General features: G+C 41.1%; 1 protein-coding gene across 1 annotated transcript; it reads right to left on the bottom strand.

Moving 5' to 3' along the window:
• Window positions 1–9,219: 9,219 nt before the first annotated feature.
• On the bottom strand, window positions 9,220–17,784 carry LOC137437648 (heart- and neural crest derivatives-expressed protein 2). Its single transcript, XM_068132127.2, has 2 exons — window positions 16,877–17,784; window positions 9,220–9,818 (listed from the first exon to the last, which is right to left on the bottom strand). The coding sequence occupies exons 1-2, from the start codon at window positions 17,480–17,482 to the stop codon at window positions 9,729–9,731; spliced, it is 696 nt and encodes a 231-aa protein (XP_067988228.1). The 5' UTR covers window positions 17,483–17,784; the 3' UTR covers window positions 9,220–9,728.
• Window positions 17,785–18,060: the final 276 nt, after the last annotated feature.

The following is an 18,060-nucleotide window of genomic DNA, read 5'->3' as shown; positions in this document are numbered from 1 at the left end:
CTGTGATTTCCATTTACACAGCAGGGGGGGGGGGGGAGTGCTCTAGCCTGGGGCCTTGACCAGGTGTTTCAAGAGATTACATTGTTCATACACATTCTGACACTCATTTACAAACTCGTCTTTAACAGAGTTTGCATGTAAAATGTATCTGCTTTGTTACCAGGTTAATTAATAAGTTACCAGGGCCAATCAATATGTTACACTGAGTTACACTTCCACACTAACCTTCCGCCTTAATATAACCTCCTCCGGAGGTCTTGAGAACTGAACCCTGGGTGTCGTGTCATTTGAAACCCAGCCGTGTGTCCTTTTCCTTTATTGCCTTTATTGACCTAGCGTAGCGCGATTAGTCAACGTTCGAGTATAATCGGGTAACTTGTGCAGACGTGGTCATACCAAAACCGCTCGGTAAATAACATCTAAGCCACGTCCGTAACAATATGTATATTTCATGATGATTTGAATTGTGTTTGCATTCTGCAAGCAGCAAAGTAAATCAAGAATGAGTGATCAAAATTAGCTCTTTATTGAAGTTTAAAGTTACAGTAATGTTTTTATGTGAAAAGGTCAAACGTTATAAAATAAAACTGTTGTTTACATTCTAATGGGTTTCCCGGCAACACTAAGATGTGAAGTTTATTATCCAAAGTCGAAGACGAATGTTAAGAGGTGGATCTGGAACTTATAAACCGAAATCAAAAACAAACAATGACATATTCTTGTAGCTGTTCCCATGTTGCATGTTGTTAACAACAGAGCTGATTCGAGTTATCATGTTAAGTTAGTGTCTTCCTTTTTTGACAGGTACGTTCATTTCATTTAGATTAGTACCAATTGTTGAATTGGCTGTAAGTGAGACAGCGATTCTCTTTTGACCTGGGTTCGATTCCCTATCCGAGGGTACATACAGTAAAGTATGCCATTGTGCACACTTTTGATAGATTATGTCATGAAGATGATGTCATGCGAGCCACAAGTAAAACTTTAACTTGCAGGATAGACGAAACACTGCTACGAAGCATAAATTGACCAGACCGTGCAGCAAGCTGTTGTACACACTGCGATTTGTAGAGCCACTGACTTTCCGTTGCCAAAGAACCTAAATTCAAATTCAGAAAATATATTCCGTTTCATGTTCTCTCTGAGCCTCTTCCTCAGACTCATCCAAGGGTCCAGGCCTCTTCCTCAGACTCATCCAAGGGTCCAGGCCTCTTCCTCAGACTCATCCAAGGGTCCAGGCCTCTTCCTCAGACTCATCCAAGGGTCCAAGCCTCTTCCTCAGACTCATCCAAGGGTCCAAGCCTCTTCCTCAGACTCATCCAAGGGTCCAAGCCTCTTCCTCAGACTCATCCAAGGGTCCAGGCAAGCCTCACCCAGCTGAGTGTCTCCATCCCTCATTCTCGGCGACATCACTGGGTGGTGTATATTGCCAGTAGGGCAACGCAAAAACACAAATAATAATAAAATGATTGTTTGTTTTGATGTTTTTGGCAATTATTTTTGCAATCGCATCTGTATTTCGATGATTTTATAATGTAGGGAACTTGCGCTTGCATTTAACTTGCTCTGACAAAGCAATTTAAATAATCCCGGTTTTCTAGCAATGTGGATCGCGAATACAGGATAAATACTAAATATGCATTGACTAAAACATGTTATGAATGTTTATTGTAAGCTGGGTGCCTGATACAGAGCTCTGACCGTATATGTAAGCATACAATACTTAAAATGTTGCATTGTAACAACACTGTACGCCATCTGTAAATGACGAATGTTTACGACTTCCTATCAATGTGTATCGACTTTAAACGACAAGAAATCCACACACACACACACTTCTACAATCATAATGCCACAAAACCTAGAAACACCTGCGAGCAATTGCTCCCATGCAAAATCATAAAAAGGAAAGGAAATGGAATGGAAATGGAATGGAATCTTTAGGAAATGGAAAGAATATGGAACCCAGACTCTTCTTAGAGCTAGCCATCCGACCAAACTGAGCAACCGGGCAAGAAGGACTTTGTTTAGGGAGGTGACCAATAACACAATGACCACTCCGGCAGAACCACAGAGTTCCTTGGCTGAGATAGGAGAACCTGCCGGAAGGACAAAAGTCTCTGCAGCATTTCACAAATCTAGGCTTTATGGGAGAGTAGCCAGACGGAAGTCACTCCTGAGAAAAAAGCACATGACAGCATGCCTGGAGTTTACAAAATGACGTGAAATATGGTTTGCTGAGACAAAAATTGAACTCTTTGGCCTGAATGCAAAGTGCTGTGTCTGATGGAAACCGAGCACAGCTCATCACCCATCTGACACCATCCCTACCTTGAAGCATGGTGGTGGCAGCATCATGCTATGGGGATGCTTTTTAGCAGCAGGGATTATGAGGCTTGTAAGGATAGAGGGAACAATGAATGGAACCAAATACATGCAAATCCTTGAGGAGAACCTGCTTCAGAGTGCAAAAGACCTTGGAATGCAGCGAAGATTTATGTTCCAACACGACAATGACCCCAAGTATACAGCCAAAGCAACACTGGAATGGCTTCAGAACAAGAATGTGAAGGTCCTTGAGTGATCCAGCCAAAGCCTAGACTTTAATCCCATTGAGAATCTGTGGAAAGACTGAAAGATTGCTGTTCACCTACACTCCCCATCCAACTTCACAGAGCTTGAGCAAATCTGCAAGGACGAATGGGAGAAACTTCCCAAATCCAGATGTGCAAAGCTGATACAGACATACCCAAGCAGACTCTAAGCTGTAATCACAGCTAAAGGTGCTTCAATGTGTTATTGACTCAGGGCGTTGAATACTCGTGTCAATTAGACATTTCTGTATTTCATTTTTAACTATTTTGTAAGAATTAAAAAAAAAAAAGTGCAATTTTTTTTGGCATTTCGAAAAAAAATTTCTCTTGCATTTCACAGCATAATTTCTTAATGAATGACTTTGTCACTGACCTTCACCGTAACTCCAACTTGTAAGGTTACGTGATCAGGCGCTTCCATAGTACACGCCAAACCATCGTCTGTGAAATATGTAGCTTACAACTTGCTCTGTTTGTTGACTTTTTACCTTCGCCACCAAAGGTGGATGGAGGTTATGTTTTCACCCCTGTCTGTCTGTTACTTGCAATATCGAAGGTTTTTCAAGTATATTGGTTAGTTGCGTTTGTTATTCTGTCTGTTTGTGTGTTTATTACCCTCGCCTGAGGAGAGGGTATTGCATTTGAGTCTGTTTGTCTGTCTGTTTGTTTGTCCACACAGAATAAATATGATTTTTCTCTGCCCAATAACTACACTAATTAATAATAAAACTAACCGGAAACTCAGATCAAGCACTGCTGCTGATTACCCCGACTTGAAAATCGCATAGGACAGGCAGCTCTGTGAGGCCATGCCCTGAAGAGCTGTGATTGGTCGGGGTTTTGACTTTTGATTGACAAGGACTGGTAGAGGTGGCACGCACTGGTTGGATGAGATAGGGGCAGCGAGAGATGACGAGAGAGCGGCGTGTACAGAGTGATTGGAGCGGCGGACATTCATCCTTCTCGGTTTGGGTCTGGCAGTGAACGGTGTGAACCGGCATCTTCTCCTCGTTTCCCTCTTGCTTCTGGAGTTTGGGGATTGAGAGCGAGCGTTCCCTCTTGGGCCTTCTCGTTCCAAAAGTGAGAGTGGATGGTTGTGCTTTCTCTCTGCATGGGGAACCTTCGTCGTGAGCGGCCGTGTTGGGACATCTTGCTGGTGGTTGTGAGGAGGAAGAGCCATGGCCCGGGAACTGCGGTTTTCCGTGCAGAGGACGGGTGGACGAGCACGGCATGGAAGAGCAGGCTGCATACCTGCTGTTTGCTTTGCGCGGAAGGCCTACTCCGCACCAACGAGCGTGGCCTAGTGAACGAGGGCGACTGAGGCCTTCTTCCTGCCAAGGCAGGAGCCGTGTCCGGATTGCGTGCTCGGGGCCTGACGATTACTGACGAGACACCCCAGCCGATTTGAGCTAAGTCACCTACTAAATAACACATTCATTTTCCAGTTCTTTTTCCCTTCGTCTGTTTTTCCAGTCTGTCTCTGGGGACGTCCCGTTTAGGAATTTAGTTTTACCGTGCATTATTTTGTGACCAGTATTTTCTTCAATAAACCTGTTATCTTTTTGTACATTTTTAACTCGTTTTGTTTGAGTTATTTATTGCAGGTTCGAGGACTGCCGGTGGGACCCACTAAGATAAGCTCTTCAGCCTCTCCCTTCCCCCACTTGCCCCCATGCGTATGCTCCGCTATATTTTTGAACTGAACGCCTCGGAGTAACAGCTTGTTCGGCAATCCTTTCCTTGGACGGTTTTAATCGCAAGGGATGCGACAATATATATATATATATATATACATATATATATATATATATATATATATATATGTATGTATGTGTATGTATATGTGTATGTATGTATATGTATATGTCACGAGCCTCGATTCAGTATACAGAAAAAAAAGAAAAAAAAATTATGTGTATGTGTATATATATATATATATATATATATATATATATATATATATATATATATATATATATATATATATATATATATATATATATATATATATATATACATATATATATATATATATATATATATATATATATATGTATATATATGTATATATATGTATGTATATATATACTGTATGTATATATATTGTTGCGAATATGGAATTTGGCCTCCATATCCGCTTGTAAATATTCCCCTATTTTCTCCAATACTCCCCAACTTTCCCCAATCCCCCATTCCCTAGTCCCATTGCATGTAAACAACAATCAGTAGAGCCGACCTTCCCCTTATTCCCCCATTAAATGTCGTGCCCAGGTCCACCGCACCACACGTAGACAACTTTCGGACATCTTCCTAGTTATTCTTAATCTATGTCAGTTAAGGCCTCGTTTCCATTAATTATGACTCTTCGTTGCACCAGAATGTGATTATATGGCATCAGTAGTGAGTTTAGGACCTTTCCCATACCTCCTCCCATCTTCTTCCCCAAACAACAACAATAACAACAACTACAACAACAATTACAACTACAACTACGACTACAACAACAGAGGGGCGGGGAGTGTGCGTCCTCACACCGGCTCGGTTACCCGCCATGACCATGCGCTCCACGGCGTTACCCCGAAGGGGCTGGCTGTCAGCTCCTCGTCAGGGGCGGAGCCAGTAACCCCCCCACGCACCCAATGAGAAGCAACGAGCCGAGGGCGTGTCACTCCCCGCCGGATATACGTGGCCCCGCGCCGGATGTGACGTGAGATGCGCCTCAGCTTGGAGAGAGAAGCCACCGCCACCCCCAGCGCGACGATACCTCCCCGCATCTTTGGACCGGACCGGACCGTACTGTACCCTGCTTTGAGCCAAGAGTGCACCTTGAGCCATCGCTATCTGCCTTTCCTTGCCATCAACCCCCGTGTGAGTCAGCCTTGTCCCGTTTACCTGTCGTCTGTCCGGGGTTAATATAAGAGTGTGTCTAAGTGCCTGTCTTTCTGTGATTATACTTCTAGCCCCTGTAATCTGACCTTTCCGTACGAATATAATCTCCTCCGGAGGTCTTGAGAACTGAACCCCTGGTGTCGTATTGTGTTATTGTAATCCAGCCGGGTGTCTTCTTTTTCTTATTGAGCCAGCATCGCGCGACTAGTCAACGTTCGGGCACAATCGGGTAACTTGTGCAGACGTGGTCATACCATAAAACCGCTCGGTAAATAACATCCAAGCCACGTCTGTAACAATATGTATATATATGTATGTATATATATACTGTATGTATATATATGTATATATATATGTATATATATGTATATATATATATATGTATATATATATATGTATGTATATATATGTATATATATGTATATATATGTATATATATATATATGTATATATATGTATATGTATATATATATATGTATATGTATATATGTATATATATATATATATATATATATATATGTATATGTATATATATATGTATATATATATATATATATATATATATATATATATATATATATATATATATATATATATATATATTAGGGTGGTCCTTAATTGCAGGTAAGATTTAAATTATCAAGCTGTCACCCACTAATTTTGTTGCAATGTACAAAAACACATGTAAATTAATGAGGTTGATATTCTGGACAGTTGAGGCCTGGTACTGGTGGCCAGGCATGGCTCGTCACTTTTACATTTATAGTATTTCCTCGTTGATTTTGGGTAAGCAGTTTTTATGGATCTTACACAACTTGAAGGAGGAATTGTTTCTGTTCTTCTTTTCCTTGTAATGATGGCATTATACTCCCCAATAAAGGTTATACACCTTTCAGCATTGTCATTATTACCTTCAAATGTTCAACTGTACCGCCACCCTGTAATCCTCTCTGAGCTCCCATGACTCCGGCTAGATCATAATTCAGAAAACCAGCTGGAATTCCGAGGCACCCAAAGAAGTCCATTGTGTTCTTTGTGGCAACATCTTCAATTGCCCTGTCCTCAGACTTCCTGATATTCAGCTGGATGCACTTTGGAGGTTCATCCATGCCTTATTTTTCATTTAGTGTCTTTAACATTGCTTGTTTTGACTCTGCATTTCAATACAGCTGAATCATAGAACACCCAAACAATGAGCTCTTCATTGAGATACCATATATGTCAAGCAGATTTTGAAAGGGTAGAATTCACCTTATCATACTCAACAAGATGTCAGAATTTGAGGTCATTGCGAGGAGCAGAAATGGTATGAGCAGCAGTGAACCATCCATCTTGCATGAAGCTGGGCTCTCGGTGCTATGAATCGCACTCCGTCAAGAGGGATGCCACCAAGAAAGGTGCACAGTGTTCAGAATAAGCAGATGTAATGTGAGCCCTTAGGTTCAACTTCAATTTCATTGAACAAGCCCTAAATGTTTATAAATATGCATAAAATTTGGTGATAATTATTTATTTGTATATTGGAACTAAATAATGGGATGCGAGTGTTGAATCTGAATTTCTAAACGAAGGAAGTCTTCTACCCCCATTAATCTAAGCTAAATCCACCTCCTTCAAATTCCGATTTCTTTCCTGAAAGTCTTTGTCGTGTCCATCTTGTTTATCCCATGTACCCTGCCCCAGCCCTCTTCCTTCCACAGATCTCCCGATGTCCCTGTTCTCTACTGGTGCTGTGTTCCCCCCCTCTCTCTCTCTCCCTCTTGTCTCCTGCTTCCTTTATTACATGTTCTATGTGTTAGGCCTTACAGGAGCCTCGACTGAGTATGTGTACTCATCTCTGAGCCCTCTCACTTGGGTTTGTGTCCCTATCCAAGTGTAAACTGTCATTCTGGTGCTTCACATGGAGGACGAGGCAATAATGTGTGTGTCATCCTTTGAAAGGATGTTATGCCGCAGGACCCGTCTGCCAGTTCATGAAAGACTTGAGCCAAAAACATTCCCCAACCGACCCCACAAGAAGATGCGTAGTTATTTATTGAGTGTCTCAGCATAAGCATAAAGTAATTTAATGTGAAATTAGATATGCTTCACTCAAATGTGTAGTTAGACATCGTCAAATCCTCCGAAAGTCGTAGTAATAGTAGTAGTTGTAGTAGCCGATGATGATGTTGGATTATTGTATTTTGTCCCTATAACTATATGACCATCTGACATATTGTATTATTGTTATTGAATTTAAATTTCCATCATGTTATGTCAAATGCTAACTATTAATGAAATGTGGTCAATAGGTTCATTGCTTGACATCAATAGCCAGGCACTGCCTTTTTCAGAAAACGGAGTTATTTTCGCAAATATGTTTCCAACAAGTTTCTTTTTCTTTAACCGAACAATCACCGAACATTTTAGTCTGTTGTATGTTAATTTATAAACAACATGCTTACAAATCCTCATCCTCAAGGTTTTTAGTGCATACGTGTGCTACACCCTTCAGTTTCCCTTAAAAAAAAACAAGATAATTATATTCACAACTACATGATAGAAAATCACTGTGAACTTACTTAATTTATTCCAAGATAAACATGCCTTAGTTTTCTGCAAACATGCCAGGTAAACTCTAAAAATACAATGCAGTTAAAAAAACATAATATATCACGACCAAATAAAGAGAGACAAGATGAAAATGTCATAACTATTTATTTAACATTACGTTTTGTACAAATTAAATCCATTTATTCTGTAATTAATTACACGTGATAAATTATGACAGCATTGATCAAGAAATGACCAAAAAACAAATACAAGTGTCTCGACTGCGGAGATAAACCAGGGAGGATCGAACAGCGCTGTTTTCAAGAGGGAATTGCACAAAGATCAGGCGCACATCGTGTCGTGTACTGCACGCAAACCTCTATAGTAAAGAAGAAGTACACACCTACCTTTGCATACGTACATACACACATACATATATACACGTGTGTGTGTGTATAAATACATACATATATATATATATATAAATATATATACATATATGAATATACATATATATATATATATATATATACATATATGAATATACATATATATAAATATATATATACACATTTTATTTCCCATGCACAACTCCGAGTTATAAGTGCATACTCCCATGTATAATACCTTATCACGGCAAGATTAAGTTTTACCGACCCGATGATTGTTTACCAGGATAGAAATGTGCATTCCTCATGGTATTTGCGTTACCGCTGGGAAATTGATTGCTCATGGTTCAGTGATGATGACGGAGCATGCAAAAGGTGATGCCATGCGCGTATGCAATTCATCATTCCATTTGCTCCACGGTTCTCTTTATTCTCTCTGTCTCGAGAAGCCCCCATCGGTTCAGCTACTTAATGGCGTATTAAACAAAACGTCGCCAGTGCGTTGCCTCCATTACTCCCAACGTTTGGCGTATTTTTTTTTGTAAAGAGTGATAGCATTTGCAGGAAACCGAGAGCGTTCCACTGTTTCCGTGATGGAACGGGCACGATCGTATTCCCTTTATATCGTTTACAATGAAAACATGGCCTTCAGCACACGGCCGGCTGATCTATTCCAATCATCTGCTTTTACCATTTGTTTCTAGAGAGTGGCAATCATCAAGAGAGCGATCTATTGCTTATTGATATATTGCTTACGGCATCACAACTCCTCAATCTCCATGATCACAACTGATTATTAAAAGGTCTTCCATGTTCACAACAACCCCTCTTTATTAAAAGTTCCTCACTCTCCTGCACGATCCCAAACAAACCCTTCCTGATTACAAACCCCGCTGATTAAAGTCCTCCATCTCCACGACCACAAGCTGTCCTGTTTAATATGTCCTCAATCTGCATGATCACAAGCACTCTTTATTAAAAGGTTCTTGGTCTCCACGATCACACCCTGGTACACACGCTTGCCCTATTTCTTCCGAAAGAACACATCGGTAACGAGTTGGCTCCATAAATATTCCAGCTTGCATCGAGCCATTGTTACATTGGTGCCATGGATGTTTCAACAATAGACGTTGGTCATCAAAATCGCTTTTACACAAGTTAACCCAAAGGTGGTATTTTTTTTTTTGCCTACATAATGTAATCTTTTCTTACAGCAGCCATCGTAAAAATGTCCTTTGGTCATTGTGGTTTGCTCGGATCGACATGCACGTCTTTCCGGACCTGCCGCGTCTGGTCCCGCAGCGCGGGAGGACGGCTGCGAGGGTCATCGCTTGAGCTCCTGGGCCCACACGTGCTGTGGCCAACCTGTCCGTCCTTTTCTCCTCTCTCCTGCCGTCTTCTTCGTGCTCTCCCTCTGCGGCATGAACGCACATCACACAAGCAGTCAGTAACGCAGGCGCAACATCGATCCTGCAATTAATAAATTGCCCCAGCCCTCTGCGTCGTTACTCTGTAGATGATTTGATCTCCCTCCCTATAACCCCACTCCATAGACCGTTATATAGATTATGCATCTTCACAACCCTCTTACTTGTCTACCCATATTATAAAGTTATAAGTACATTTTAGATACCATATTTTCCTGTAGTACACCATATATATATATATATATATATATATATATATATATATATATATATACTGTATATATATATATATATATACTGTATATATATATATATATATATATATATATATATATATATATATATATATATATATATATATATATATATATATATCCTTAGATATATTATATATCAAGATATATCAGATATTATATATATATCCTTACATATTCTATCTATCCTTGTATATACTATGATGCATCCAAAAATAATAATAATAATCTGCCGTATCCTTTTACTTGGTATATATCTTATACCGTCTCCTCATACCATTACACAACCTAAACCATCACCCCCAGCTCGGTGCGACGTGTGAAAATTGTGCTGTGTACAATGGAGAATTAAGTGAGTGGCGTCGTGGTGGGCATTGTCAATTAAAGCGATTGTTCCAAAAAAGGGTGTGGCATCAGTTAAAGTAGAAATGTTACAAAATAGGGCAGCGCTCATAATGGGTAGCGCTCCTGAATATATATTTTGCCCTGAAATTTTTGCAGCGATTTTCTTCTTTGATCTACCTATTTACAGTGTTCAGAGATCTTCAAAAGAAGAGGAAACAATTTAAAAGTCATGATACCGTGACCAAGCTGCATTTACCATGATAAAATGCATAGGATATCCCCAAAATTAGAATATTTTTGCAATACACCCAAAATAGCATGAGACTCAAGCAAAACTCCTGAAACACACCACGCGTGCATCCTCGGTGTCACTGCACATACTCTTTATGCATGACTACCATGATGATAAGTCATAATACTCATGCACAGCATTTGGTTTCGGTCAGCAACATATTTGCTATAACTTTGATCTTCATCAGGGAAGTTACCGAAGGTATGAATCATGGTGAAGTATTTTTTAATTGTCCAAACACGGCCTGCATAGCCCGTTCCTCCTTTACAAAGCCAAACATGATTGGCTTCCTACTTTCTTTGCCAATTTCAACATATAAGTTTGCTGTATATCAATTTATTATGTAATTCATTACACGCATGCTATATATATATTTATATTTATGTATGTATATATATATATATATATACATGCACCGCTTCATAATCTGCATGACACCACTTTATACACTACACTGCTTTATACACTACACCACTTTAAACTCTGCACGGCACCGATATATATATATATATATATTTTTATATATATATATATATATATATATATATATATATATATATATATATATATATATATATATATATATATCCATATTCACTGTCATATGGTGATGATATCCTGTTATAAAAACAGGATTGTGTGTGGAGAACCCATTCTGTCCACAAACGTGACATTCCTACAAATCCATGAAATGTTTCAGCATTGGTTTATAAAGCCATGTTGGCTATTTAAATATCAAATGGCAAACACTCTAAAAAACCTCACTCGTAAGGTTTATGCCTCGGATAATCCGAAACTCTATGCAAGATTCCTGAAATTCACTCAAAATAGGTTGGAGTAGGAGCCTTTATAACATCACATGGAAACCATTCCTACCAACATGTACAATTCATAAACATGGTTATTATTAGTTATGCATTTTAACGAAAGAAGGACATATAACACTTTATATGCACAAAACGTTGTATTACACGAGCAGGATCTGTTAATTATATAATTATATGAATGATTTTTTTAAATAACAGGCATGTAGGCCTATATATATGTAGATAAATATATGTGTGTGTTTTTATGTTTATATATTTATTAGGGTTATTTTGTGAGATCGAATTGGTCAACGTTATTATTTTTTGGGCAATTGTTTGTACTGTTTATTATAACAAGGATATATAACGTGAGAGTTTAAAAAGATAAACGCAGATGCATAAACAAACTATATATTATAAGTGTGGACTAGAAATGTATAAACACTCGGTAAATAAACGCTCTTTAGTGAAAATGTAAATATAAGCCATGTTTATTCGCACTCCTTTTGCATTCATGCAAATGTACTGAAGGAATTTTGAGCATACACACAACCATTATTTTTGAAATTGAACCTCGACATGTATGAAAATAAATATTGTTGTTGTATTAAAATGTATTTGTGACTATTCATGTTGCTATGAAATGCTGTTGTTTTGGCAAGGTGTGAAACACTTATTTTTGTTGAAATTTACATTTGAGAAAGGAAATATGGAGTGCAATTTATAAATGGCATTGTAAAAACCACTATATACACAGTACGGTATATATATATTTTTGTGGAGATAGATATATGTCTATCTACACACACACACAGTAGATATGTGTTTATATATAATATATATAAATGTCTGTATGTATATATATATGTAATATATATATATATATATATATACATACAGACATTTATATATATATATATGTGTGTATGTAGATTATATATGTGTGTAGATATATGTGTGTATGTAGATTATATATGTGTGTAGATATATGTGTGTAGATATGTGTATATGTATATCTATATATGTTTATATATGCATGTATATATATATATATATATATATATATATATATATATATATATATATATATATATATATATATATATATATATATACTGTATATATATATATATATATATATATATATTACATACACTGAGGAATGTTTCATGCATGTATTGTGACGGATGATCCCGTACGTTTGGAGGTTCGTGCTTCACGGGATTAGAATTTTACAACTATGAAGGTTTGTTTCATATACTGTGTCAAAGGGTCTCATGTTTAGGTGACAATTGTTATCGTCCAACGAAATGGAACTGTATATACAAAATGGACACGTTTACAGTTTCTTTGCTTTACAAAGGTTTGACAATACGTTTGCTGAAAACAGCATTATACTATAACTCTGCATTCTGCGCGCAATACCATACAAACATACATGCGGAACAATAATTTTAAAAGCATGGACAAGGCGGTATACAGAGGTAACATCTAGATTCTAGATACATAAAGCGGTGCCTTGCAGTACATAATTGTGCCACATGATAATAAGCGGTGCTGTGTGGTGTAAAGCAGTGCCTTGTGGTATATGGTGGTGCTTTGCGGTATAAAGCGGTGCCACATGATAAAAAGTGGTGTTGTATGGTATAAAGCGGGTGCAGTGTAAGGAGTGGTGCATGCAGTGTATAAAATGGTGTAGTGTATAAAGAGATGCAGTGCAGAGAATAAAGCGACATAGAATCTAAAACAGTGCTGTGCAGTGTATAAAATGGTGTAGTGTATAAAGCGGTGTCGTGCAGAGTTTAAAAGGGTGTAGTGTATAAGCGGTGCAAAGCAGAGTAGAAAGCAGTGTCAGCAGTGTATAAAGTGATGTCATGCAGATTATGAAGCGTTGTAGTGTATAAAGCATTGCCTGTGCAAAGTATAAAGCAGTGTAGTGTATCAAGCGGTGTAATGTATAAAGCAGTGTAGTGTATAAAGCATTGCCTGTGCAGAGTATAAAGTGGTGTCGTGTATAAAGCGGTGCCGTGCAGAGTTTAAAGCGGTGTAGTGTATAAAGCGGTGTAATGTATAAAGCAGTGTAGTGTATAAAGTGGTGTCATGCAGATTATGAAGCGGTGTAGTGTATAAAGCAGTGCCGTGCAGAGTTTAAAGAGATGTAGTGTATAAAGCGGTGTAAGGTATAAAGCAGTGTATAGTGTATAAAGTGGTGTCATGCAGATTATGAAGCGGTGTAGTGTATAAAGCAGTGCTGTGCAGAGTTTAAAGCGATGTAGTGTATAAACCGGTGTAATGTATAAAGCAGTGTAGTGTATAAAGCATTGCCTGTGCAGAGTATAAATTGGTGTAGTGTAAAAAGCGGTGTAATGTATAAAGTGGTGTCATGCAGATTATGAAGCGGTGTCGTGTATAAAGCAGTGCCGTGCAGTTTAAAGCAGTGTAATGTATAAAGTGGTGTAGTGTATAAAGTGGTGCCATGCAGAGTTTAAAGCGGTGTAGTGTATAAAGCGGTGTAGTGTATAAAGTGGTGTCATGCAGATTATGAAGCGGTGTAGTGTATAAAGCAGTGCCTGTGCAGAGTATAAAGCGGTTTAATGTACAAAGTGGTGTAGTGTATGAAGTGGTGCCATGCAGAATATGAAGCGGTGTAGTGTATAACGTGGTGTCATGCAGAATATGAAGCGGTGTAGTGTATAAAGTGGTGTCATGCAGAATATGAAGCGGTGTAGTGTATAAAGTTGTGTCATGCAGAACATGAAGCGGTGTAGTGTATAAAGTTGTGTCATGCAGAATATGAAGCGGTGTAGTGTATAAAGTGGTGTCATGCAGAATATGAAGCGGTGTAGTGTATAAAGTGGTGTCATGCAGAATATAAAGTGGTGTGTAGTGTATGAAGTGGTGCCATGCGTTAGTGGTGCGCAAGGCGGTGCCATTCAGTGCGACCATGAAGTGGTGGCATTTGGTGTGTGATTATAACGTGGTGCTGTTCTCTGTATATAGTGGTGTCGTGCTGTGATAGAGCGATGCCATTCAATTATAAAGCGGTGCCGTGTGGTACGAAAAGGTGTGCTACAGTGTACGAAGTGGTGCCGTGCAGCGTATAAAGCGGTGTGGTATATAAATTGGTGCCGTGCGTTAATGCTGCATAAAGTGGTGCCATTTGGTGCAACCATAAAGCCGTGGTTTTTGGTGTGATTATGAACAAAGCGGTTCCGTTCAGTGTGATTATAACGTGGTGCTGTTCTCTGTATAGAGAGGTGCCGTGCTGTGGTACAGCGATGCCATGTGATTATAAAGTGATGCAGTGCATGAAGTTGTGCCGTGTAATGTCGGCCAACAAAATGGTGCTGTGCGATAATAAAGAGGTAGCGCTCATGCATAAAGTGGTCCCGTGTGGTATAAAGCAGTGCCTTTGGAGTATAAAGTGGTGCTGTGCGATTATAAAGTGGTGCAGTTTATAAAGTGGTGCCATTACATGTATAAAGTAGTGATGTATGATTACCAAGCATGTCCATTCCATATACAAGGTGGTGATGTCCTTGCATAAGATGGTGCCATTCGATGTATAAAGTGGTGCTGTGTGGTACATAAGGTGGTGCCATTCGATGTATAAAGCGGTGCAGTGTGGTACATAAAGTGGTGCCATTTGATGTATAAAGCGGTGCTGTGTGGTACATAAGGTGGTGTCATTCGATGTATAAAGTGGTGCCGTGTGGCACATTAAGTGGTGCTTTTGGATGTATAAAGCGGTGCTGCATGGTGCATAAAGTGGTGCCCTTTGTTATAGGTCTACAGAGTGGTGCCATGCGATTATAAAGTGGTGGCGAGTGGAATAAAGTGGTGCTGTATGGTGCATAAGGTGGTACCAATCCATGTATAAAGCGGTGCTGTATGGTACATGAGGGGGTGCCATTCAATGTATAAAGCAGTGCTGTGGTGCACAAAGCGGTGCCATTTGATATATAAAGCGGTGCTTGGTGGTGCATAAGCCTAAGGCGGTGCCATTCGATATATAAAGTGATACTGTGTGGGGCACAAAGTGGTGACATTTGATGTAGATCTACAGAGTGTTGCCGTGTGATTATAAAGTGGTGGCGAGTGGAATAAAGTGGTGCTGTGTGGTGCATAAAGCGTTCCCATTCGACTATATAAAGCGGTGCTGTGTGGTGCATAAAGCGGTGCGGTGTGGTACATAACATAAGGCAGTGCCATTCGATTATATAAAGCGGTGCTGTGTGGTGCATAAAGCGTTGCCATTCGATTATATAAAGCGGTGCTGTGTGGTGCATAAAGCGTTGCCATTCAATTACATAGAGCGGTGCTGTGGTGCATAAGGCAGTGCCTTTCGATTGTATAAAGCGGTGCTGTGTGGTGCATAAGGCAGTGCCATTCGATTATATAAAGCGGTGCTGTGTGGTGCATAAGGCAGTGCCGTTCAATTATATAAAGCGGTGCTGTGTGGTGCATAAAGCGTTGCCATTCGATTTATAAAGTGGTGCCATGTGATGTATAAAGAGGTGCTGTGTGGTGCATAAAGCGTTGCCATTCGATGTATAAAGTGGTGCTGTGTGGTGCATAAGGCAGTGCCATTCAATTATATAAAGCGGTGCTGTGTGGTGCATAAAGCGTTGCCATTCGATTTATAAAGTGGTGCCATGTGATGTATAAAGAGGTGCTGTGTGGTGCATAAAGCGTTGCCATTCGATGTATAAAGTGGTGCTGTGTGGTGCATAAGGCAGTGCCGTGCAATGTATAAAGTGGTGCTGTGTGGTGCATAAGGCAGTGCCGTGCAATGTATAAAGCAGTGCTGTGTGGTGCAAAAAGCGGTTCCATTTAATGTCGGCCTACAGAGAGGTGCCATTTTATATATAAAGCGGTGCTGTGTGGTGCATAAGCCTAAGGCGGTGCCATTCGATATATAAAGCGTTGCCATTCGATGTATAAAGCGGTGCTGTGTGGTGCAAAAAGCGGTTCCATTTGATGTCGGCCGACAGAGGTGCCATTTTATATATAAAGCGGTGCTGTGTGGTGCATAAGCCTAAGGCGGTGCCATTCGATATATAAAGCATTGCCATTCGATGTATAAAGTGGTGCTGTGTGGTGCATAAAGCGGTGCTGTGGTGAAAAAAGCGGTTCCATTTGATGTCGGCCGACAGAGAGGTGCCATTATATATATATATATATATATATATATATATATATAAGCGGTGTGGTGCATAAGCCGAAGGCGGTGTCATTCGATATATAAAGCAGTGTCGTGCGATGTGTAAAGCGGTGCTGTGTGGTGCATAAAGCGGTGCTGTGTGGTGCATAAGATATGCGGTATAAATTCAAATGACAACACGTACCACAGCACGAACCCCAGAATCCATGTGACGGTCTTCCCTCCGCTCAGGTTCGCTCAAATCGGCCTTGAATCCCGGCGCATCGCCACTCTGCTCGCCCTTGGCCAGGATATCCATGAGATAGCCGATGTAGCTCGTGGCCAGACGGAGCGTCTTGATCTTGGAGAGTTTGGTGTCCGCAGGAACGTTCGGAATGTGTCCGCGCAGCTCGGCGAAGGCGCTGTTGATGCTCTGGGTGCGGCGTCGCTCCTTCCTGGGCGCGGGCGCTGCTCCCAGGAGCGCTCCGGCCCGCAGTCTCTTCCTTCGCTCGCCTAGGGCTCGCAAACCGCCGCAGCAGCCCGAGGGGTCCGGGACCTGGAGACCCCCGGGCGCACCCAGCACGCCGCTCGGGTAACTCAGCTCGGCGGCGGCTGCGGCGGCGGCCGCGGACACCGCGAGCCCGTTGTACGGACAAGGAACCGGAGCGTAGTCCGAGGTCATGTCGGCGGCGCTGCCCAGCACCCAGCCCCGCACGTACAGGCTCTCGTCGTGGTGTCTGCGGCCCGCGGCCACGTACGGGTAGATGTCGTACATGACCGGGTGGTGCGGGAATCCTCCCACCACGCTCATGGTGCGGCCCGAGATGTTCCTCGCGTCGAGCGGCTGCCGGGGTGGGCTCTGGATCCCGACGGGGTCCGAAAGATGGAGCTATAGCGATGGGGACCGGCGGCTGGGAGGAGGGGCACGGGCAGCCTGGAGCGTTTATTATTATTATTATTAATAATATTATTATTATTATCGTCTCAATCGCGACGATTCAGGACACTGATTGTCCCGGGCCGTGCGCTCATGGCGATGGCGGCCCCGGGCGCTCTGACTCCGTTCCGTCTCGGAAGATCTTCCCCGAGAACTTATCTCCGCCACGCTGCGCCACAAACGTGAATGGCGTCGGAGATTTTATATAAACGACTTGGCCAGCGAATGGCGGGAGGTTGGGGCAGAGCGCCCCTCGGCGGCCAATGGGGATGGAGGGTCGAAGCGCGAGCTGCGCCTCTCGTGCCGACGCCGCTCGCGGGACGAACCGACGGTAAAAACGCTCGGCGCCGCAAAACGTGCGTCGGGTCCACGTGAGTACATTCAAAATACCTCGTACAACCCGAGATGTAATTCACTCGCACAGCGTGTCCGACTAAACCTTGATTTGTACG

This window comes from Myxine glutinosa, chromosome 12 (assembly GCF_964187855.1).
Source record: "Myxine glutinosa chromosome 12, kmMyxGlut1.1, whole genome shotgun sequence".
Lineage (NCBI taxonomy): Eukaryota > Metazoa > Chordata > Myxini > Myxiniformes > Myxinidae > Myxine > Myxine glutinosa.
Note: the sequence above shows the minus strand (reverse complement) of the source record. Positions and strands in the feature narration are given on the sequence as shown.

Bases quoted from the DNA above. Each gene is read 5' to 3' on its own strand.
- LOC137437648 (XM_068132127.2), bottom strand. From the start codon at position 17,482: ATGAGCGTGGTGGGAGGATTCCCGCACCACCCGGTCATGTACGACATC. The intron at 9,819-16,876 runs GTACGTGTTGTC...TTCATGCCGCAG, and splicing joins ATTCTGGGGTTCGTGCTGTG to AGGGAGAGCACGAAGAAGAC.